General features: G+C 34.6%; 1 protein-coding gene across 8 annotated transcripts in view; it reads left to right on the forward strand.

Annotated features, from left to right (window-relative positions):
* The window catches only part of LOC123519999, a 48,504-nt gene extending 43,775 nt beyond the window's left edge, over positions 1-4,729 (forward strand). For 7 of the 8 annotated variants that reach the window (XM_045281768.1, XM_045281770.1, XM_045281769.1 and 4 more), the window contains exons 5-6: positions 2,805-2,958; positions 3,585-4,729. In XM_045281768.1, the coding sequence (XP_045137703.1) occupies positions 2,805-2,958; positions 3,585-4,536 (1,106 nt within the window). In that variant the 3' untranslated portion in view covers positions 4,537-4,729. The remainder of the gene's footprint in view (positions 1-2,804; positions 2,959-3,584) is intronic. The other variant, XM_045281775.1, reaches the window with a different exon arrangement.
* The last annotated feature ends 17,760 nt before the right edge of the window (positions 4,730-22,489 follow it).

Below are 22,489 nucleotides of genomic sequence, written 5' to 3' on the forward strand. Positions count from 1 at the left end.
CTTGCTCTCGTGCCCATGTTCTGGAATCTTTGGAGTTTTCCACCATCTGGCTTCAACTCAATATTCACTCTAACTGAATTCATCTGTGCTGTCTATCTCTCCCTTAACTCTTCTGAGTATAGTAAATTCTTTGACTACTTAACTTCTAAAGTGGAACACATTCTGTCCCTCTACCCTTTTGCAGAGATCTCCATTCTTGGAGATTTCAATGTTCACCACCAGCTTTAGCTTTCCTCTCCCTTCCTAACCATCCTGGTGAACTAGCCTTCAACTTTGCTATCCTCCATGACCTAGAGCAATTGGTCATTCCTGACCGTCTTGGAGACACACCCAACATTCTTGATCTCTTCCTCATTTCTAATCCTCCTGCTTATGCTGTCACCCTATCATCTCTGTTGGGCTCCTCCGATCACAATCTCATTTCTGTATCTTATCCTGTTTCTCCAATCCCTCCTCAGGATCCCTCAAAGTGGAGGTGCCTCTGGCATTTTGCCTCTGCCAGTTGGGGGGAACCTGAGGAGGTATTGTGCTGATTTTCCCTGTAATGATTATTGTTTCTGTGTCAGAGACCCATCTCTTTGTGCTGAACGCATAACAGAGGTGATAGTGTCTGGCATGGAGGTGTACATTTCACATTCTTTTTCTCAAACTAAATTTTCTAAACCTTGGTTTAGCTCAGCCTGTTCTCGTGCTATGCATGATAGAGAGGTTGCACACAAAAAAGTACTTGAGCTTCAATCTCCTGAATCTCACGCACTTTATATTTCTGCCTGGAATCATGCCAAGTCTATTCTTCAACTTGCCAAACACTCCTTCATAAATACAAAATGTCAAAATCTTTCAAACTCAAACTCCCCTCAAGACTTCTAGCATTTTGCCAAAAACATCTCAAATAACTTTACTTCTTCATCTCTCCCTCCTTTATTTCATTCTGATGGCACCACTGCCATCTCTTCTGTCTCTAAAGCTGAACTCTTTTCTCAAACCTTTGCTCACAACTCCACCTTGGATGATTCTGGGCTTGTCCCTCCCTCTCCTCCTCCCTCTGGCTATTTCATGTCTTTAATCAAAATTCTTTGTAATGATGTTTTCCATGCCCTCGCAGTCCTAAACCCTCAGAAGGCTTGTGGACCTGATGGGGTCCCTCCTATTGTTCTCAAAAACTGTGCTTCTGTGCTTGCACCTTGCCTTGCCAAACTCTTTCAACTTTGTTTATCAACTTCTGCCTTTCTTTCTTGTTGGAAATTTGCCTACATTTAGCCTGTTCCTTAAAAGGGTGACTTCTAATCCCTCAAACTACTGTCCTATAGCTTTAATCTCTTGCTTATCTAAAGTTTTTTAATCCATCCTAAATAGGAAGATTCTTGAACATGTCACTTCACAATCTTCTGTCTGATTGCCAGTATGGCTTCCGTCAAGGTTGCTCTACTGGTGATCTTTTGGCTTTCCTTACTGAGTCTTGGTCATCGTCTTTTAGAGATGTTGGTGAAACTTTCACTGTTGCTTTAGACATATCAAAAGCTTTTGATAGAGTCTGGCATAAAGCTTTGATTTCCAAACTGCCCTCCTACGGTTTCTATCCTTCTCCCTGCAACTTTATCTCAAGTTTACTTTCCGACCATTCTATTGTTGCTGTGGTAGGCAGCCACTGTTCTCCTAAATATATTAATAGTGGTGTTCCTCAGGGTTCTGTCCTGTCACCCATTCTCTTTCTATTATTCATTAATGATCTTAACCAAATGTCTTGCCTTATCCACTCCTATGCTGATACCACATTCTTTCAGAGATGACCAACCCTTCAGGAAGTCAACAGATCATGTAGGGACACCACAGAATGTCTGATTTCTGATCTTTCTAAGATTTCTGATTGGGGTATAGAAAATCTAGTAGTTTTCAATGCCTCAAAAACTCAATTCCTCCATCTATAAATCCGACACAACCTTCTAGACAACTATCCCCACTTCTTCAGTGACACTCAACTGTCTCCCTCTTTCACACTGAATATCCTCGGTCTGTCCTTTACTCATAATCTTCACTGGAATCTTCACATCTCATCTCTTGCTAAAACAGCTTTTATGAAGTTAGGTGTTCTGAGGCATCTCCGCCAGTTTTTCTGGCCCCTCCAACTGCTAATTCTGTACAAGGGCCCTGTATTGAGTACTCTTCGCATGTTTCAAGGGGGAGAGGGTTCCACTCACAGTTTTTTTTAGTTAGAGTAGAATCAAAAGCTTTTCATCTCATTAACTACCTTCCTCTGACTGACTGTCTTCAACCTCTTTCTCACCATCAAAATGTTGCATCTCTCTATTTTTTATCACTATTTTCATGCTAACTGTTCTTCTGATCTTACAAAGTGCATGTCTTCCCTCCTCCTGCAGCCTTCCTGCACAAGGCTTTCTTCTTCTTCTTATCCCTATTCTGTCCAACTCACTAATGCAAGAGTTAACCAGTACGTACTCTCAATCATTCATACCTTTCTCTGGTAAACTCTGCAACTTCCTACCTGCTTCTGTATTTCCGACTTCCTACAACTTGACTTCTTACTTCTTTTAAGAACGAGGTATCAAGACATTTGCTCTCAAATTTTGGCTAATGCTTTACTTCCCTCTAGAGAACCAGCACTCAAGTGGGTCTTTATATATATATATATATATATATATATATATATATATATATATATATATATATATATATATATATATATATATCCCCCCTTGGCTGGCCGGCCACTCTCCTACGTAAATAAAAAAAAAAAAAAAAAAAATCTTTTCCATCAAGGGACTGCCTCACTACCTCCTTTCCAGTGGGCATGAAGCTGAGCGAGTTTGCTGCTGGGCTGCGAGAAATGTACCTGGACAGCAGCCTGCCTCCAGACCCCTACAGGTGTAACGTCTTCACCCCAAGAGTCCTTCTCGCACGTTCAGAAGTTATTAAAAAGTATACCACACCAGATGTTGTGTATGTATCTCTCTCTCTCTCTCTCTCTCTCTCTCTCTCTCTCTCTCTCTCTCTCTCTCTCTCTCTCTCTCTCTCTCTCTCTCTCCAGTTTTGTTTGTATATTTTTGCATTGTATATCCATGTTTTATTATTATTATTATTATTATTATTATTATTATTATTATCACTGTTGTTATTATTATTATTATTATTATTATTATTATTATTATTATTATTATTATTATTATTATTAATATTATTATTATTATCATCCTTATTATTAGTATTGCTATTACTGTTATTGTTATTCATATGATTATTATTTTTATTATGATCATAATTATCATTATTATTGTTATAAGAGTTGATGATGTGAGGTCTCAGTCAGAGCATGATAGCATCAGCATTCCTTAAAGTCACCAGGGTTATTCAGCATCTATATGAGTGATGATGTGTAAGACTTTATATAAATTTTATAAACAATTTTAGTCAGTCATTCAAATGTATTGCTTCTTTTATTCTTAGCTGTTCCTTGAATGATTTTAGTTTATTGTATGAATGTTTGTATAACATGCTTCCTTCCAGCATGAGATTAAAAATGCTAATGTGAAAGTGAGACTACATTTCCTTAATTTTAAATTTTTCAGGAAAAATGAACCTGTAAGTGAAGAGGAGACATGGTTAGCTGCACACACTAATCCATGCACTGATTCAGAGTGGGAAGAAGAGAACTGGGATACACGTTCCCTTACAGAAGTCAGTAATTCAAAAGATAGCATAAGGAAAAAGAGGAAGAAAACAAACAGTGAATATAACAAGAAGAGGAGAAGATTGTCAGATGGAGATGATAGTGATGATGACAAATCAGATGTAGATTACAGTAGAAACAATTTTGTTAGTGTTCCTATAAAGGAAGAACCACAGAGTTCGTTAGATTCAGTTCATTCCAGTGTTCCAATGGCAGTATTACCTGCTGGCAGTGGGTATGTTCCTCCACTCCCCATGTTCCAGATGCAAGCAGGTGGATTGACTGTTTATATGCCTGAGTCCCAGCAAATGATGATGCAGCATCCTATTAACTACCCACATAACAACTCTAGTGAATTATTTATGAACCAACAGGAGATAAGAGGTCGGACTCTTACAAGTAGCCCCTCATGTCAGTTTAGTGATATTCAAAGTGAAGCAAATGTTGAACCAGATATAGGGCAAGATAATGAAAATATGATTGTGATGCCCTTTGGAAGAGACCTGTGTGAACCAGAAAAATCCAGACAGTTGCCTTTATCTCACCCAGACACAGTTGTATGTGATTCCCTAGAGAAAACTAAAAGGGACAGAGCAGCAGCTATTGCAGAAAGTATTGGAAATACAGTAGAGGGATCATCTAATAAGATGCTTAGTGTTTTGACATTTAAGTTATTAGAATTAAATAACAAAAACCTAATTTGTGATGAAAGAATTGACAAAGCAAGAGAAGATTATGAAAAGACAGTAGCTCATATTGAAGCAGAGAAAAAGATAAATGACAAGGAGATTGATAAAGTTCTGGCTGCTATTCAGGAGTGGAAGGAAGCAAAGAGTCACTCAAGTACTTAGAAGCTACAAAAGATGGGAGTTGTGTAATCAAATTATATCTTGAATCTTTATCATAACATTCTTTAGAAACATCCTGAGACTTTGTTTGATAATATTTCTTATGTTCAATGGAAATAGTTCATTCAGTTGTGAATTATCTTTCCAGGTGGCATTGTGGAGATAAAGTTAACAAGGACTTGAGTACACACACACACACACACACACACACACACACACACACACACACACACACACACACACACACACACACACACACACACACACACACACACACACACACACACACACACTGCGTAATGTAGTGGTTAGCACGCTCGACTCACAATTGAGAGGGCCAGGTTCGAGTCCTGGTAAGCGGCGAGGCAAATGGGCAAGCCTCTTAATGTGTGGCCCCTGTTCACATAGCAGTAAATAGGTATGGGATGTAACTCAAGGGGTTGTGGCCTCGCTTTCCCGGTGTGTTGATGTGGTCTCAGTCCTACCCGAAGATCGGTCTATGAGGTCTGAGCTCGCTCCGTAATGGGGAAGGCTGGTTGGGTGACCAGCAGGCGACGGAGGTGAATCACACACACACACACACACACACACACACACACACACACACACACACACACACACACACACACACACACACTTTTATATTTTATAAAAAGTCATACCTGCACAAATACAGGATTTAAGAGAACAGCTTGTCATCACAATAAGTATTTTGATATACTGTCAGCCATCTTGTATACTGATTCCATGTGTGCAGCTCAAGTTGTGTGTAGAGGATCATAGAAAAAGTAATTTATGTGGTATTGAGAAGAGAACAAGTAATTATATATACACTCGACCCTCGAAACAACGGACAAATGCGTGCACGACCCTGTCCGTGATTGCAAAAGTCCGTTCTTTGCAAAAGTACGTAAAAAGCTGTGTAAAATGTACGTCAAATATTGTGTAATCATTAGGAAATCATTGAAGCAGTATTACAAAGCATTAAGTGCAACAAATAACCTGAAATAGATGACATGAGCACGGACTGAAGATAAAACATGGCGGCCAACAGCTGATGACGCGACCAACCCGCCAGCCACCTACCGGACGATAATTTGCCGGGAACGGACAATCGCGCGCATTTTGGCGGCCAACAGCTGATGACTCGACCAACCCGCCAGCCACCTACAGGACAATAATTTGCCGGGAACGGACAATCGCGTGCATTTTGATATTCGTCCGTAGATTAAACCGAACTCCAGAATTTGTCCGTAGTTTCCGGAATCCGTTGATGGGTGGTCCGTTGTTTCGAGGGTCGAGTGTGTGTATATATATATATATATATATATATATATATATATATATATATATATATATATATATATATATATATATATATGAGAGAGAGAGAGAGAGAGAGAGAGCTAAACCTCATGTTATAAATAAAATAAAAAAAAAATAGTATGAACTCACAAGATAAGCCTCTGCTTAGTAATTGAAATAGTTAACCTGGACCTGTATATGCCTTTTTTGCTCTACACATCATACAGTTTACCATTGCCACTGGGGGATAGTTTGTTCATGGGTGTGAGGCATCAGTGGTATCACAGGAGAATGTGTGAAGGAGCAGGCTCATTATGACATTTTGCAGCACTCTTCCATTCATGTGTCATTAGCAACTGGTTAATTTATCATTTGTATCTATTATCATCTCATGATCAGCATGTCACCATTACACCGTTCATGGAACTGTCTGCAAAACCTCCAAAGACAGTGGTGAGTTGTGGTGTACCTTATGGTACAGTACAACCTGTTGTACAATATGAGTTACACATGAACTATTTATTCATTATGATGTCATATAATTTGCTGATGTAAAGTAAGATAGAGAAATGGTGCCAATCCTCAGCTGGATATGTCACCACTAATAAAATGGAAGAACAGTGGTGCATACAGCAAGGAATGAGTAAAATTTTCATGATTGTGAATTGTGTATTGTGTTACCAGTTACTTTGTGTATTTCTGGAGCTGAGAGATACTTCATTATTCATTAATTTTAAACTTTCACTGCAGTCTGTCCTCTAACATTCACAAATGTCAAGGATGACTGTGACAGCTTTATATTCATTAGTATCATCTTGTGGCTGCACACAATGAATACATAAATAGTATCATTTGGAACCCATATTGACAAGTTTGTACATATACAGCAACATTTTTATGAATTTATTTTTTATATTTATCTTTTAATGTAAATAATAATCTTGAAATGACTGTATAAATTAAAATCATGTCTTTGTGTTATCTATCAGGTAGAGTACTGAAGCCTTGTGTTTCTGCCATGAGGGACACTCCATTGTGATCTGTAACCTTTCATAAATGCAGATGTCATAATGGTCATTATTCCAATATCTTGTGTTTCATTAAAAAAAGTAAATAGATAGGTACTATACTCTATTTTTCTGTTGAATTTTCTTCTTTCCTTTATCCTGTAGTTTGGTTATCAGTACTGTTGAACCTCGAAAATTCAGACCCGATAACACGGATTTCACAATAAGTTGGACTCTGACCAATCCGGGGACTAAAGTCAGAGTTGAACTACCTGCCCAGTTATTTATTTATTTATTTTAACTAATTTTTTTTTCAATGTTTTTTTTCACCTTCCTTTATTTTGTTTTCTATTGACATTATTAAAAATCTAATTCCTACTAAAAATTGCATTTTAGCTATAGTTTGAAATGATAGTAAACACAAAGTTGATCAGAGTTTATACAGATTTTGTTAAAATTTTTGAACTGTAAAAAAAAAAAACTTCGAGATATTCACTCCTAAAGATTTTCCATGATTTTGTCCTTGTTTTGCTATTTATATTCATCTGATTGACATGAAAGTTTCACACATGATTGTGTATACAATAGTGACTTCCTGGAGCATGATAAGATGGTAACACATCAGATCCCCCTTTCTCTAGATAATATCATTCACTCATATGTGAGGGTTGGGAAGGCACCATCAGTAGCATCACAGTAATATGCAGTTTTACTACTGAAGTGGACACTGAGTCATTTTTGGTGTGTTAAAGTGAAATAGTGATAGTGAAGTATTTATTTGTCGTCCGGTTCAGCTTTATACCTCTGTCTCAACGTAATCTTTTGTAATAGCATTATTGTGAGTTACATGATGTATAGTTGTGATGCTGAAGGTAGAGAGAAAAACCATTGTTTGAAAAGATAATAGCAGTCTCATGATATAGAGAGAGATGGAGAAGAAGGTGCTAGCAAGGCAAGAGGAGAGGGTCTCTGAGGGGGAGATAACATGCAACGCGTTACAAAGGGGAGGGGAGACAAGGATTCAAGGTCCAGCTGTATCCCAATGATACGTTTGTTTGTTTCTTTCTTGTTTTCCTCTCTTGAAGTTTCTGATTCTAATCCTTGTCAAGTATGCCTGTAAGGGCATTATTTCTGATGCCTGGCCATGTACTGTGTAGGGTGTGAGTCAGGCTATGGTGCAACCGCATGAGATATTTAAAAGTTATTTCCTGGTAGGGAGGGTATTTAATTATCAAAAAATAAACTACACCATCTGGTAATTTAGGGTCTGAAGGTTTTGGAGAGACAAATGTAATTCAAAAATTTGAAATTATCCCACAATTAAATATAAAAATCTTGCACCTTCTGATATGGAGGGTTGGGGGGAATTTGTATAAGTCGAACATTCGTGTTTGTCGGACCAACCTTTCCTCCTATTAGTCCGAGTTAGCGAGGTTCAACAGTATCCATATATGAACTGTCTAATATTCATTCCTTCTACTAGAAAGGTTTAGATTAATAGCTTGAAGTGCGAAGGACATCAGTAGCTGGAACTTTATGAAACAATTTGTAATTAGTATATGTATAGAACCTTGTGTCCCATGTGCAACATTCTCAAGATTATGTCTGATATTGTAAGATGAGGATAGATTTATGATCTTTTTGTAAAATGCTGGCTTCGTGGTAGGTATGCTAGGGGTAAGATGAAACAAAATGTATCAATATGAATATATATTTTGAAAACTGTACCAAAGATGTTAGCAACAATATAATTGAATCTTGCCTTTGTTAGTCCATCAGTATATCATGGTTACATAATCTTGTGATGAAATTGATAACTATTGAAGAAAATCAACAGTATTAATTTAAACAATTATCTTCTTGCTCTGGGCAACTTGGTGCCACTTATTACTACATATGTTGGCAAGAAAGAAACATTAGGTTATTCCAAAATTATATGTGCAAAGATGCTCAAAATAAATGTTTTAAGAAAGGCTGTACCATGTTTACCAGACAATATTTATTCATTTGTATAGAATTTTACTTTGCTCAGCCCTGAAATATGTATTAAAGATTTCATGTTCTGTTTTCATTGAGAATGCATTTTTTTTTATTGCTCATCTTTTTTCAAAATGTTGATTGTTCAACAATCTTCCTAAGTGTTATACAAAATTCAGGAAACAATAGAACTAATATTATGAATTATGTTATGCATCAAAATTTTGAACACATTTAATATTTACATATGTACATCACATACTACCATCCTGTGTGCTGGATAATGTGTGGATTGTTTACCAGTACCAACCATGAAGGTTTATGCTGAGTGTCAGGACCATGAATGTGGAATATCACTAATGAAGCTGTATTTGATGGTTGAGGGTTCAGAACTGACTTTTATATGACAAGTGAACCTGTGCACCAAGAGCTAAGGAGGATAACAGGATGAAAGGAGGTAAGGTATTTTTTGGCAAACAATTAATATCTTACTTTCTCAACTTTGTAGTGCATACTTTATTTGTAGTTTTTTCATGCTCTAAGGAGCATCTTGCATCACCAGCTCTTCTAGTCTACATGTTTATTGAGTCGCAAACCTGAAGATACATTTGCAGAGAATGTGTGCTTATATTCTTGCTGATATTTGTCATTTATTTGTGACGTTAAACATGTGCAATAATTCAAAGCATTGTTAAATGTAGCAAGGTAGATCACGTGAAAAAAGTTTTCCTACTCTCATATCAATGTTTATGTTGATGGCCACAACACTGCACATATCAGACTAACTTATTTGGTGTGAAAAAATTTAATGCTCTTATTTGCAGCATTTACTTGTATGGTATTACGATTTGCATCACAATGATATTCATTTAAGGCAGTGGCATAGTGGATAAGGTGGTGAGCATGGGATAGGGCAGATGTCCACACATAGGTTCGAATCCCACCATATACCGCTTTGAACCTATGTCATTTGTCGAGTGGTTTAAAGTTACCTACATGTCACCGTGATACCCAGGTTCTGGGTGGTTACACCAAAGATGAGCTTGGGTGGTGATATGGGCCCTAATATCGGTACCACTATAAATAAAATTGCCTGTGCCACTAATGGGCGGAAGGTGAACAGCTCTTCCCACATATACTCTTCAAGTATCCCTACAGGTGCTATAGGCCATAACATAAAAAAAAAAAATTTACAGGCTTACAAAATTACTTATTAGTATATATATATATATATATATATATATATATATATATATATATATATATATATATATATATATATATATATATATATATATATATATATATATATATATATATATATATATATATATATATATATATATATATATATATATATATATATATATATATATATATATATATATATATATATATATATATATATATATATATATATATATATATATATATATATATATATATATATATATATATATATATATATATATATATATATATATATATATATATATATATATATATATATATATATATATATATATATATATATATATATATATATATATATATATATATATATATATATATATATATATATATATATATATATATATATATATATATATATATATATATATATATATATATATATATATATATATATATATATATATATATATATATATATATATATATATATATATATATATATATATATATATATATATATATATATATATATATATATATATATATATATATATATATATATATATATATATATATATATATATATATATATATATATATATATATATATATATATATATATATATATATATATATATATATATATATATATATATATATATATATATATATATATATATATATATATATATATATATATATATATATATATATATATATATATATATATATATATATATATATATATATATATATATATATATATATATATATATATATATATATATATATATATATATATATATATATATATATATATATATATATATATATATATATATATATATATATATATATATATATATATATATATATATATATATATATATATATATATATATATATATATATATATATATATATATATATATATATATATATATATATATATATATATATATATATATATATATATATATATATATATATATATTTTTTTTTTTTACATTACAAGGGCACTGGCCAAGGGCAAACAAAGTGTTGGAAAAAAATCCCGCTGGTTGCCAGGCCCTGTTAAGAGGAAAGTAAAGAAAAAACAAAAATCTAAAAGGAGGGTCCAGTTAACGTAAGAGGTGTCTTGACACTCCTCTTTTGAAAGAGTTTAAGTCATAGGCAGGTGGAAATACAGACACAGGTATATATATATATATATATATATATATATATATATATATATATATATATATATATATATATATATATATATATATATATATATATATATATATATATATATATATATATATATATATATATATATATATATATATATATATATATATATATATATATATATATATATATATATATATATATATATATATATATATATATATATATATATATATATATATATATATATATATATATATATATATATATATATATATATATATATATATATATATATATATATATATATATATATATATATATATATATATATATATATATATATATATATATATATATATATATATATATATATATATATATATATATATATATATATATATATATATATATATATATATATATATATATATATATATATATATATATATATATATATATATATATATATATATATATATATATATATATATATATATATATATATATATATATATATATATATATATATATATATATATATATATATATATATATATATATATATATATATATATATATATATATATATATATATATATATATATATATATATATATATATATATATATATATATATATATATATATATATATATATATATATATATATATATATATTACATTATTTACAGTTGAACCTTGCATTATGAGTTCTTCAACTTTAAACTTATGAAAAATCTGAGATACAAGTTATCGATTGATTGGCCTTTTCTTTTTTTAATTATTATTATTATTATTATTATTATTATTATTATTTTTTTTTTTTTTGTGCTTGCGAGCCAAAAGGGTACACTGCTGCTGCAAACGCCAAGCATCTCATGTCTGACATGTTCAATTTTCTCTCTCTCTCTCTCTCTCTCTCTCTCTCTCTCTCTCTCTCTCTCTCTCTCTCTCTCTCTCTCTCTCTCTCTCTCTCTCTCTTCCCCCATGGAAGCAATTTATCATGTTATGCTAGCATTTTGTCCTGTTATATAGCCAAATATCTTGTCTGACCATAGGTCCTAAGCAAGTAGCACTATGTAACGACATATGCCTAACTCACTTCCGACACATTTTTAAAAGGAAGATGGAGATCTCCTTGGAGAGCTATTTTGTGAAACCTTATGAAGATGAAAAAGAGAAAAGCATGATGAAAAAGGCAAAAAACAATGAAGAAAAATAGTTAAGTGAAAGTAAAATAAGAAAAATTGTAGCAGTGGAGTTCAGTAGCATGTAATGAGTTAGTTAAGTTCAGCATTTAAGTGAGTTTATGGTAAACAAAAGTAACTTCAAAAGCACAAAATAAGTTAAACTCCTCCCATCTCCAGTTTATTTATTTATATTCTCAGTTATCATGTTTTATTATGTTTTTATAAAGTATTCATGATTATGAATACCTGATACCTTTTTCTTAACCAAAAACATAAAAAATGTAGTAGCTGGAATGGATCAATGGTATTGCAGCTATTATCAAATGGGAAACTGATTTGAATTATGATCAAATTGAGAACAAGCTTCATCATGGAATGAATAGCTCATATTATGTCAAGGTACCACTCTGTGTGTGTGTGTGTGTATATATATATATATATATATATATATATATATATATATATATATATATATATATATATATATATATATATATATATATATATATATATATATATATATATATATATATATATATATATATATATATATATATATATATATATATATACACACACACACACACATACTATTCATTTGAATATCACAACCTCCTCAACTCATCATTCCATAAGTTTGAATTGAATTCCACATAAATTGGCAAGGCAACAAAATATTAGAGAAAAATATAATAAAATTTCTGGAAATTGTTTGTAAGTTGGCACCATGCTAACTAAACTGAGACAAACCAGCCTCAACTTGGTACAGCCTTTTTTTTTTTTTTTTTTTTTGTAAGAGGCAAGACCAGTCAAGGAAAAAAAAAAATATGGTGATAAAAAAAAAAAGCCCACTGGAATGCTGGTCCCAAAACAACTTAAATAGATATTAATTAGAAGGGGACTCCAAGAGTGGTATAAAGGAGCCATCTTTTTTTATTCTTTTTTCTTTTTATTTTAAATTTTGTGTGAAGAATGCATGTGTAGTTAGATGCATGTAGTTTTGTGTGAAGAAAGAGAGTTGTCTTTTGAAGGCAGGCTGTGACTGCTCTCTTGTGTTGTGAGACAGGGAAATGTTCAGTGAGGTCACAACTGGCTTTAATGGCAACTTCACAGCACTCCCTGAACCAGTGCTATTAAAACCTCACTGAGAGAAATTATCATTTCAACAGGTGTCTACTGCCTTCTCCTGTTGTAGTAATCCTAGTAATGATTAGTTCTTAGGTTATGACATTAATATTTGAAAGTTTTTAGCCCTTGCAATAACTTACATGTTCTCTTGTTTCTCTGAAATATCATATATGTACTTTTCTTTTACTTTTCTCTTTATTTCTGAAACTTTATGGTATTTCCTTTGTTGTTTTAATGTTACTGTTGTCATAAAGGAACTTACTAATAATCCAATCTTAATTTTGTATACACAACAACAATAGTATTTGTTTCTGATTTTCATCTTTTCCCTTATTGTTATCTGTGAGCACACTCCTTTTTTTTAACCAAGACTATTTGACTTTTGAATTAAGACTAATACCAAGAATAAATGAAGAGAAGACAAGACAATGAATTATAATTGCCGTCTGACCAACCAGCTGTGCCATATCCTCCTGGACATTGGCATACATGGACTTCCATCATTGCTGTACTACATAGTAAATGAAGATTGAATTATTATTGAGCTCCTTTTTGACAACTACAGTATATATATATATATATATATATATATATATATATATATATATATATATATATATATATATATATATATATATATACTGTATTTTTTTTTTTTCTCTATTTTTAGATTTACTTATTTATCTATGTTTATTTATTTTCATGACCAAGAGGTTATGATAAATACATTTTACTTTTCTCATAGCAAATATGTAGACTTGTAAAAGTGTTGTGGGCATCAGCTCAGAGAGAGACAAAACTAGCTGACTACTTGCTCTATATTCAACATTGTTTATAGCACTTCTCATCCTTCCTTATCCTTCAGTTCAAGTGTTGCATCATCATTTAACATTCCAGTTCTTTCCTATTGCATTAATTTTAAGTCAGTATGTGGTGAAGGGTGAGCACTGTTGCACAGAAAGTGTAATTATTGAATGATACAGCTTCTTGCATATCATATTACATGTTATGGAATTTAATTAACTTTTTTGCTATTAATTGCCACCTTAGCCTCTCTATCAGCCTGGTAAATACCACATAAAAATGGAATCGATAAATTTTTCTTCATGATTAAGTGCAATTAGTGTGCATTATGATTGTATTAATACACTGTATATTTTAATTTTAGTCCCTACAAGCACAAATGTAGGTTATAAAAGATAAATGTGAGAAAAACTTGCACTTTGAACAATGACAGAGTATTAAATATTGACATTATAAACTAACCCACCAAATAGAATGTCCCTGAACTTCAAGTTTAGGAAAGTGTGATGTGTAGGTCCTAAGATGAGGCTCATAGGAGGCAAGCAAGGCCATGAGATGTCTCTGTGGGTGTCATGATATGCTAGTAATCAGTAGTAACAGTAAGTGAACATTGTGGTTCACTTGCTAAACATTCCATGGCCCATTGTAATTTTTATATATATGTACATAAACTTAATTTTTCAGAATTAGTAAAGAGAATCAGTTGATTGGTTTTGACTGACTAAAATATCTACTTGCAAACATAAAGATTGTGTGATTTTATTTTTTCCTGTCATATGTTACTATACTACACACACACACACACACACACACACACACACACACACACACACACACACACACACACACACACACACACACACACACACACACACACACACACACACACACACACACACACACACACACACATTTGAAAAAGATATTGTAGACAAGAGTAAGGAACATCCAAAATTATTTTACAGGTTCATAAGTGGTAAACTTAAAAAGAGAGAGTCCATTGAAAGATTAAAAGGAGAGCAAGGGATAGTAGATGACCGTAAGAATATAGCGGAATTGCTAAATAATAGGTTTCAGCAAGTATTTACTGAAGAAACAATGTTTGTAAAGCCTCAGAATGTACAAGGAAATGCACATGGATGACATTAAGATACCTAAAAAGGAGTTATATAAAATGTTGGAGGAACTTAAAGATGATAAAGCGATGGGACCAGATGAAGTTTCAGGAAAATTATTGAAGGAGTGTAGAGAAGAATTGATTGATCCATTATATGATATCATAAGGTGTTCATTAGAAACAGGGAAGTACCAGTAGAGTGGAAAAGAGCTGAAGTGGTGCCCATTTATAAGGGAGGCAGTAAGGAAGAGCCTCTTAACTATAGACCTGTGTCTCTAACAAGTGTGGTCGGTAAGATTTGTGAGAGGGTGATAAAGAAATATTGGATACGGTTCCTGGAGGATCATAAGTTATTATCGGATCATCAATTTGGCTTTAGGAAAGGGAGGTCATGTGTAACAAATCTACTGAGCTTTTATTCAAGAGTGGTTGACAAAATACAAGAGAGAGAGGATGGATGGACTGTGTATATTTGGATTTAAAGAAAGCTTTTGACAAGGTACCTCACATGAGACTGCTATGGAAATTAGAGATTTATGGAGGACTGAAAGGAAAAGTGTTAAAGTGGATGGAAAACTACTTGAGATGGAGGGAGATGAGAACGGTAATAAGGGATGCAAAGTCGGACTGGTTGGTGGTGGAGAGTGGAGTCCCACAAGGCTCAGTGCTGGCACCAATACTTTTCCTTGTATATATTAATGACATGCCAGAGGGAGTAAACAGTTATATTAATTTGTTTGCGGATGATGCGAAGTTGTGTAGGTGTGGAGCTATACATTCCTCATACTTTCTCTAACCCTAAAGCTAAAAAGCCTTGGTTTAACTCTGCTTGTTCTCGTGCTGTCAATGATAGAGGCGGCTCACAAACGGTTCCGTAGCCATCCAACTGCTGAAACTCATGCCCTATATATTTCTGCCCGTAATCATGCCAAATCTATTCTCCAACTTACTAAAAACTCTTTCATCAATAGAAAATGTCAAAGTCTTTCCAATTCTAACTCCTCTCGAGATTTCTGGCATCTAGCCAATAATATCTCTAACAACTTTACTTCTTCGTCTTTCCTCCTTTACTTCATCCAGATGGCTCTACAGCTGTCTCTTCTTTTTCTAAAGCTGAACTCTTCGCTCAAACCTTTGCTACCAACTCAACTTTGGATGATTCTGGGCATATTCCTCCTACTCCTCCACCCTCTGACTACTTCATCCCTAAAATTAAAATTCTTTATAAAGACGTTTTCCTGGCCCTCTCTGGCCTTGATTCTCGGAAGGCTTACGGTCCGGATGGAGTCCCTCCTGTTGTTCTCAAAACTGTGCTTCCGAACTCGCTCACTGCCTGGTCAAACTCTTTCATCTGTGTCTCTCTACTTCTATTTATCCTTCTTGCTGGAAGTTTGCTCACATTCAACCTGTCCCTAAAAAAGGTGACCACTCCAATCCTTCTAACTACCGCCCTATAGCTTTGATTTCCTGCCTTTCTAAAGCCTTTGAGTCTATCCTTAATAGGAAGATAATGAGGCATCTATCAGCTCACAACCTTCTCTCTGATTGCCAGTATGGTTTCCGTAAAGGCAGATCTACTGGTGATCTTCTTACTTTCCTAACTGAATCTTGGTCATCCTCTTTTAGGGACTTCGGTGAAACCTTTGCTGTCGGCCTTGACATATCGAAAGCCTTCGATAGAGTCTGGCACAAATCTTTAATTTCTAAACTACCCTCCTACGGATTCTATCCTTCTCTCTGTACCTTCATCTCCAGTTTCCTTTCCGATCGTTCTATTGCTGCTGTAGTAGACGGTCACTGTTCTTCCCTAAAACTATCAACAGTGGTGTTCCACAGGGTTCTGTCCTATCACCCACTCTCTTTCTATTATTCATCAATGATCTCCTAAATCTGACTCAATGCCCTATCCACTCCTATGCTGATGATACCACCCTGCATTATTCAACAGCGTTCAACAGACGCCCAACCCAACAACAATTAAATGACTCAAGGCGAGATGCTATAGGACGCCTAACTTCTGATCTTTCACTTGTTTCTGATTGGGGCAGAGAAAACCTGGTTTTGTTCAATGCCTCAAAACTCAATTTCTACAACTATCTACTCGACATAACCTTCCAGACAACTATCCTCTCTTCTTCAATAACACTCAACTTCCCTCTCCTCTACATTAAACACACTCGGTCTATCCTTCACTAAAAATCTAAACTGGAAATTTCACATCTCTACTCTTGCTAAATCAGCTTCCAAGAAGTTAGGTGTCCTATGGCGTCTTCGTCCATTTTTCTCCCTCCCAGCTGCTTGCTCTGTACAAGGCCTTATCCGCCCGTGTATGGAGTATGGCTCTCATGTCTGGGGGATCCACACACAGCTTTACTAAACAAGGTGGAATCTAAAGCTTTTCGTCTTATCAACTCTTCTCCTCTAACTGACTGTCTTGATTCTTTAAGTCACCGCCGCAATGTTGCATCTTTATCTGTCTTCTACCGCTGTTTTCATGCTGTCTGCTCTTCTGAACTTGCTAACTGCATGCCTTCCCCCTCCTGCGGCCTCGCTGCACAAGACTCTCTACTTCTTCTCATCCCTATTCTGTCCATCTTCCTAATGCAAGAGTTAACCAGTATCTTCACTCCTTCATTCCCTACACTGGTAAACTCTGGAACTCTCTACCTGTGTCTGTATTTCCACCTGCCTATGACTTAAACTCTTTCAAAAGAGGAGTGTCAAGACACCTCTTACGTTAACTGGACCCTCCTTTTAGATTTTTTGTTTTTCTCTTTCTACTTTCCTCTTAACAGGGCCTGGCAACCAGCGGGATTTTTTTTTTCCAACACTTTGTTTGCCCGCCCTTGGCCAGTGCCCTTGTAATGTAAAAAAAAAAAAATATGCTGGAGTGGTTTGGTATTAAAAAGTTGTATAAGGAAGTTGGAGAGATTAAAGGAATAAAATATTCAATTGGAGAAATGAGAGATTAAAATGGGTGGAACAAGGAAGAAAGGAGATTTAATAGATAAGACTGTTGAAAGGACTGGAGGAAGTGGATAATGAGCAAATGATGTTGAGAGAAAAACTTAAATAAAAGAGTTGAGAAAGGAGGCTTGAAGGATGTGAAAAAAATGAAGAGGACAGAAGAGAGAAGAAAGAGTTTTTCTGGAGAATCTTGGATATGAGACTGAGGAAGTGGTTCAACCCAGAAAAGTACAGCAAGAAAGGACTAAAGAAACTTACGTATGAGCGGAATGTAATGTATTCCAACATAAATGGAGTGATATCGGGATTTTAGAACTCAACGATTACTTGAGGGACAAGAACCCAGATATTGTGGGTCTTACTGAAACAAAACTGAGAGAGGAGAAGACCTGATGATGGTTGGAGAAGGAAATATAATGTTTGGAAAAGAAATAGAGTAGGTAAGATGGGAGGAGGAGTGATGTGCTGGTTAAAAAGATATAAAGGTGGATCAAGTGAAAGAAGGTATGGGAAAGGCAGAAGTGCTAAAGATCAGAGCAGAAACTAATGAAGGAAAAAGAGGCACTACATAGTGGTGTACGTACCACCTAAGACAAATGCATGGTCAGTACAGGAATATGAAGAAATGATAAGTGATACAGGAACATGTCTGGAAGAAATGTTGGGTGGCTGTGAACGAACTATAATGATGGGAGATTTTAATTGTAAAGAGGTGTGTTGGGAGGACTGGTCAATGGAAGGATCAGAGACAACATGGGGAAATACACTATTGACACTGGCAATGGAAAATGTGTTAACTCAGTGGGTCAAAGAAGATACTAGGTTTGGAGGAGAGGGAGCATCGTCAAGACTGGACTTGGTCTTTAGTACAGAGCCAATGGTCATTGAGGAGATGAGGGTGGAGTGCCCTTTAGCAAAGAGTGATCATGCAGTTTTGGAGTTCAAGGTGATAGATGAAGAGAAATCTAGAAGAAATGAAGAATATAAAGTGGGAAGATGGAATTATGCCAAGACAGATTTTGGAAACCTAAAGAAATTCTTTCAAGAGACAAATTGGATGAAATTCAAGAGTGCTAAGGAGCAAATGAAAAGTGGAAGGAATTTATAAAAATATACAAAGAAGGTGAGAAAAATTTGTACCAATAAGACAACATAGAGAAGTTGGAAAGCAGGACTGGTTTAACGATAGATGTGAAAAGGCTAGAACAAGAAAAGAGGATGCATGGAAGAGGTGGAGAAGGAAAAGACGGATTAAGCAGTGGGAAAGTTACAAAAGAGCAAGAAATGAATATGTGTTGATTAGAAGAGAAGAAAGAAAGAAACAAGAAAAGGATATAATTGATAAATGTAAAGACCAACCAAGGCTTTTTACAGACATGTGAACAACAACATCAAAAATAGAGAAAGTATTGAAAGTTTAGAAGTAAATGGAGTATGCAGTGAAGATCCCAGGAAATGGCAGAGGCTATGAATGGATGCTTTCGGAAGGTATTCACAAAGGAGACTGCTTTTGACAAACCACTGGTAATGGAACAGAAAGGGATTATGAAGGAGTTTCAAGTAACTGTGGAGGAGATCAAGAATATGATGGGGAGTTTAGAAGTGAGAAAAGCTGTGGGACCTGATGGGGTATCAGGATGGATTTTAAGAGAATGCAGGGAGCAACTGGCAGAAAAAGTTTGTGAAGTAATTGATGCCTCATTAAGGGAAGGTGTAGTGCCCCAAGACTGGAAAAGAGCTAACATTGTCCCAATCTATAAATCAGGTAACAAGAGAGACCCATTGAACTATAGACCAGTGTCACTTACAAGTGTGGTAGCTAAGATGTGTGAGAGGGTGGTGAAGAATAGATGGACAGACTTCTTGGAGAAAAATGACATACTTTGTGAGTGTCAATTTGGTTTTAGAAAAGGGCGTTCATGCGACAAACCTGATATGTTACTATTCGAGGGTGATAGATGTAATACAGGAAAGAGATGGTTGGGCTGATGGAATATATCTGGATTTAAAAAAGGCCTTTGATAAGGTACCACACCGGAGACTGATCTGGAAACTTGAAATGGTAGGAGGAGTGCATGGCAGTTTACTAAAATGGATGGAAGACTTTTGGTAGGAAGAGAAATGAGAACAATAATTAAGGACAGACCATCAGAATGGGGCTTGGTGGAGAGTGGAGTTCCACAGGGATCAGTGTTGGCACCAGTAATGTTCGCAGTCTACATAAATGACATGGTGGATGGGGTGTCCAGTTATGTGAGCCTATTTGCAGGCGATGCAAAATTGTTAAGAAAAGTGAGATGTGACAAAGATTGCGAACTACTCCAGGAAGACTTGGACAGAATATGGAAATGGAGCTGTACATGGCAAATGGAGTTCAACACGACAAAATGCAAGAAAATAGAGTTTGGCAAGAGTGAAAGAAGAATCAGGAGTATGTACAAGATAGGAAATGAAGACATAAAACCAGTCATGAAGGAAAAGACCTTGGGGTGACAATTACCAATGACCTATGGCCAGAGAGACATATTGATAAAATAATTGGAGAAGTATTGAACTTATTGAGGAACATAAGAGTGGCGTTCGTATATATAGATGAAGAAATGATGAAGAAAATAATTACTGCAATGATAAGACCGAGGCTTGAATATGCAACAATACAGTGGGCTCGAATAAAAAGAAACACATAAGGAAACTGGAGAAAGTACAGAGGGCTGCAACAAAATGGTGCCTGACTTAAGAGATTTGACTTATGAAGACAGACTGAAAAGAATGCAACTTCTTACCCTGGAAAACAGAAGAGAAAGAGGAGACCTGATAGCAATATACAGAGTGATGATTGGCATGGAAAAATGGATAGGGAAGATCTGTGTATGTGGAGGAAAAGAATGTCGAGAGGGCATGGGAAAAAACTAAAATGGCCACTTATTGGAGAGATGTGAAAAATATAGTTTCCCACAAAGATGTGTGGAGGTGTGGAATGGTTTGAGTGAGGAGGTGGTCAGCGCAAGGAATATTCATAGTTTTAAAGGAAAGTTGGACATGTGTAGATATGGAGACGGGACCACACGAGTATGATACCCAGGCCCTGTAAAATTACAACTAGGTGAATACAACACACACACACACACACACACACACACACACACACACACACACAAACACAGCTTGTAACTGAAGTGAAAGAGAGGAATGACAAAGAACAGGAGGAAAAGACCAAGTTTTTTTAGAGGATGAGAAATGGGAGGCTAAAGAAGTGGTGGATAAAACAGGCAGAATAGACATTACATGGAAGAAAGAGACTAGGAATGGAATACAAGTGACTTACATGAATATAAATGGATTTCTGTCTAAGAGGCTAGAATGTATGAATTACCTAAGAAATAACGAACCGGACATAATGTGTATAGTGGAAACAAAGCTAAGGCCCGAAATAAAGCTAGACTGGTTTGTTGTAAAACACTACAAAGTATGGAGAAATGACAGAAAAAATAAAGGAGGTGGTGGTATAATGGTTCTTACTAAGGAAGATCTGATAGTGAAGGAGGTGAACTATAGTAAGAGAAATGAGGAAGTGATAAGTATGCTTATAACAGATGGCATTAATATTATAACAGTATACATACCACCCAGAACCAATGCTTGGGAATATGAACAGTACCAAATGGTGATGAGAAATACTCTAGACAGAATGAAGCAAGAACTCATCAGAAAGGATAGAGTGATGATAGTCAGAGACTTTAATTGTAAAGAAATAGTGTGGGAAGACTACAGTGGTGAACGGTGGTGAGTGGGCAGAGGAATTGTTAAAGGTAGCAACAAATAACTTGATGACACAGTGGGTGAGATCACCAACAAGGTGCAGGGACAAGATGTTGCAGCAAGGTTGGATTTGGTATTTACCAGGGCATCTCTAAAGAGGAAATTGAATGTCCCTTGGGAGAAGCGATCATGATGTCCTAAGCTTTGAGCTGGATACGGAATTAAGCACGAATAAGATTGTGGAACGCAGGGAGGAAAAATTAAATTATATTAGGGCAAATTATAACCATATAAGGGAGTTCTTTAATGAAATTGACTGGTCCGTGGTATACC

Source organism: Portunus trituberculatus, chromosome 46 (assembly GCF_017591435.1).
Source record: "Portunus trituberculatus isolate SZX2019 chromosome 46, ASM1759143v1, whole genome shotgun sequence".
Lineage (NCBI taxonomy): Eukaryota > Metazoa > Arthropoda > Malacostraca > Decapoda > Portunidae > Portunus > Portunus trituberculatus.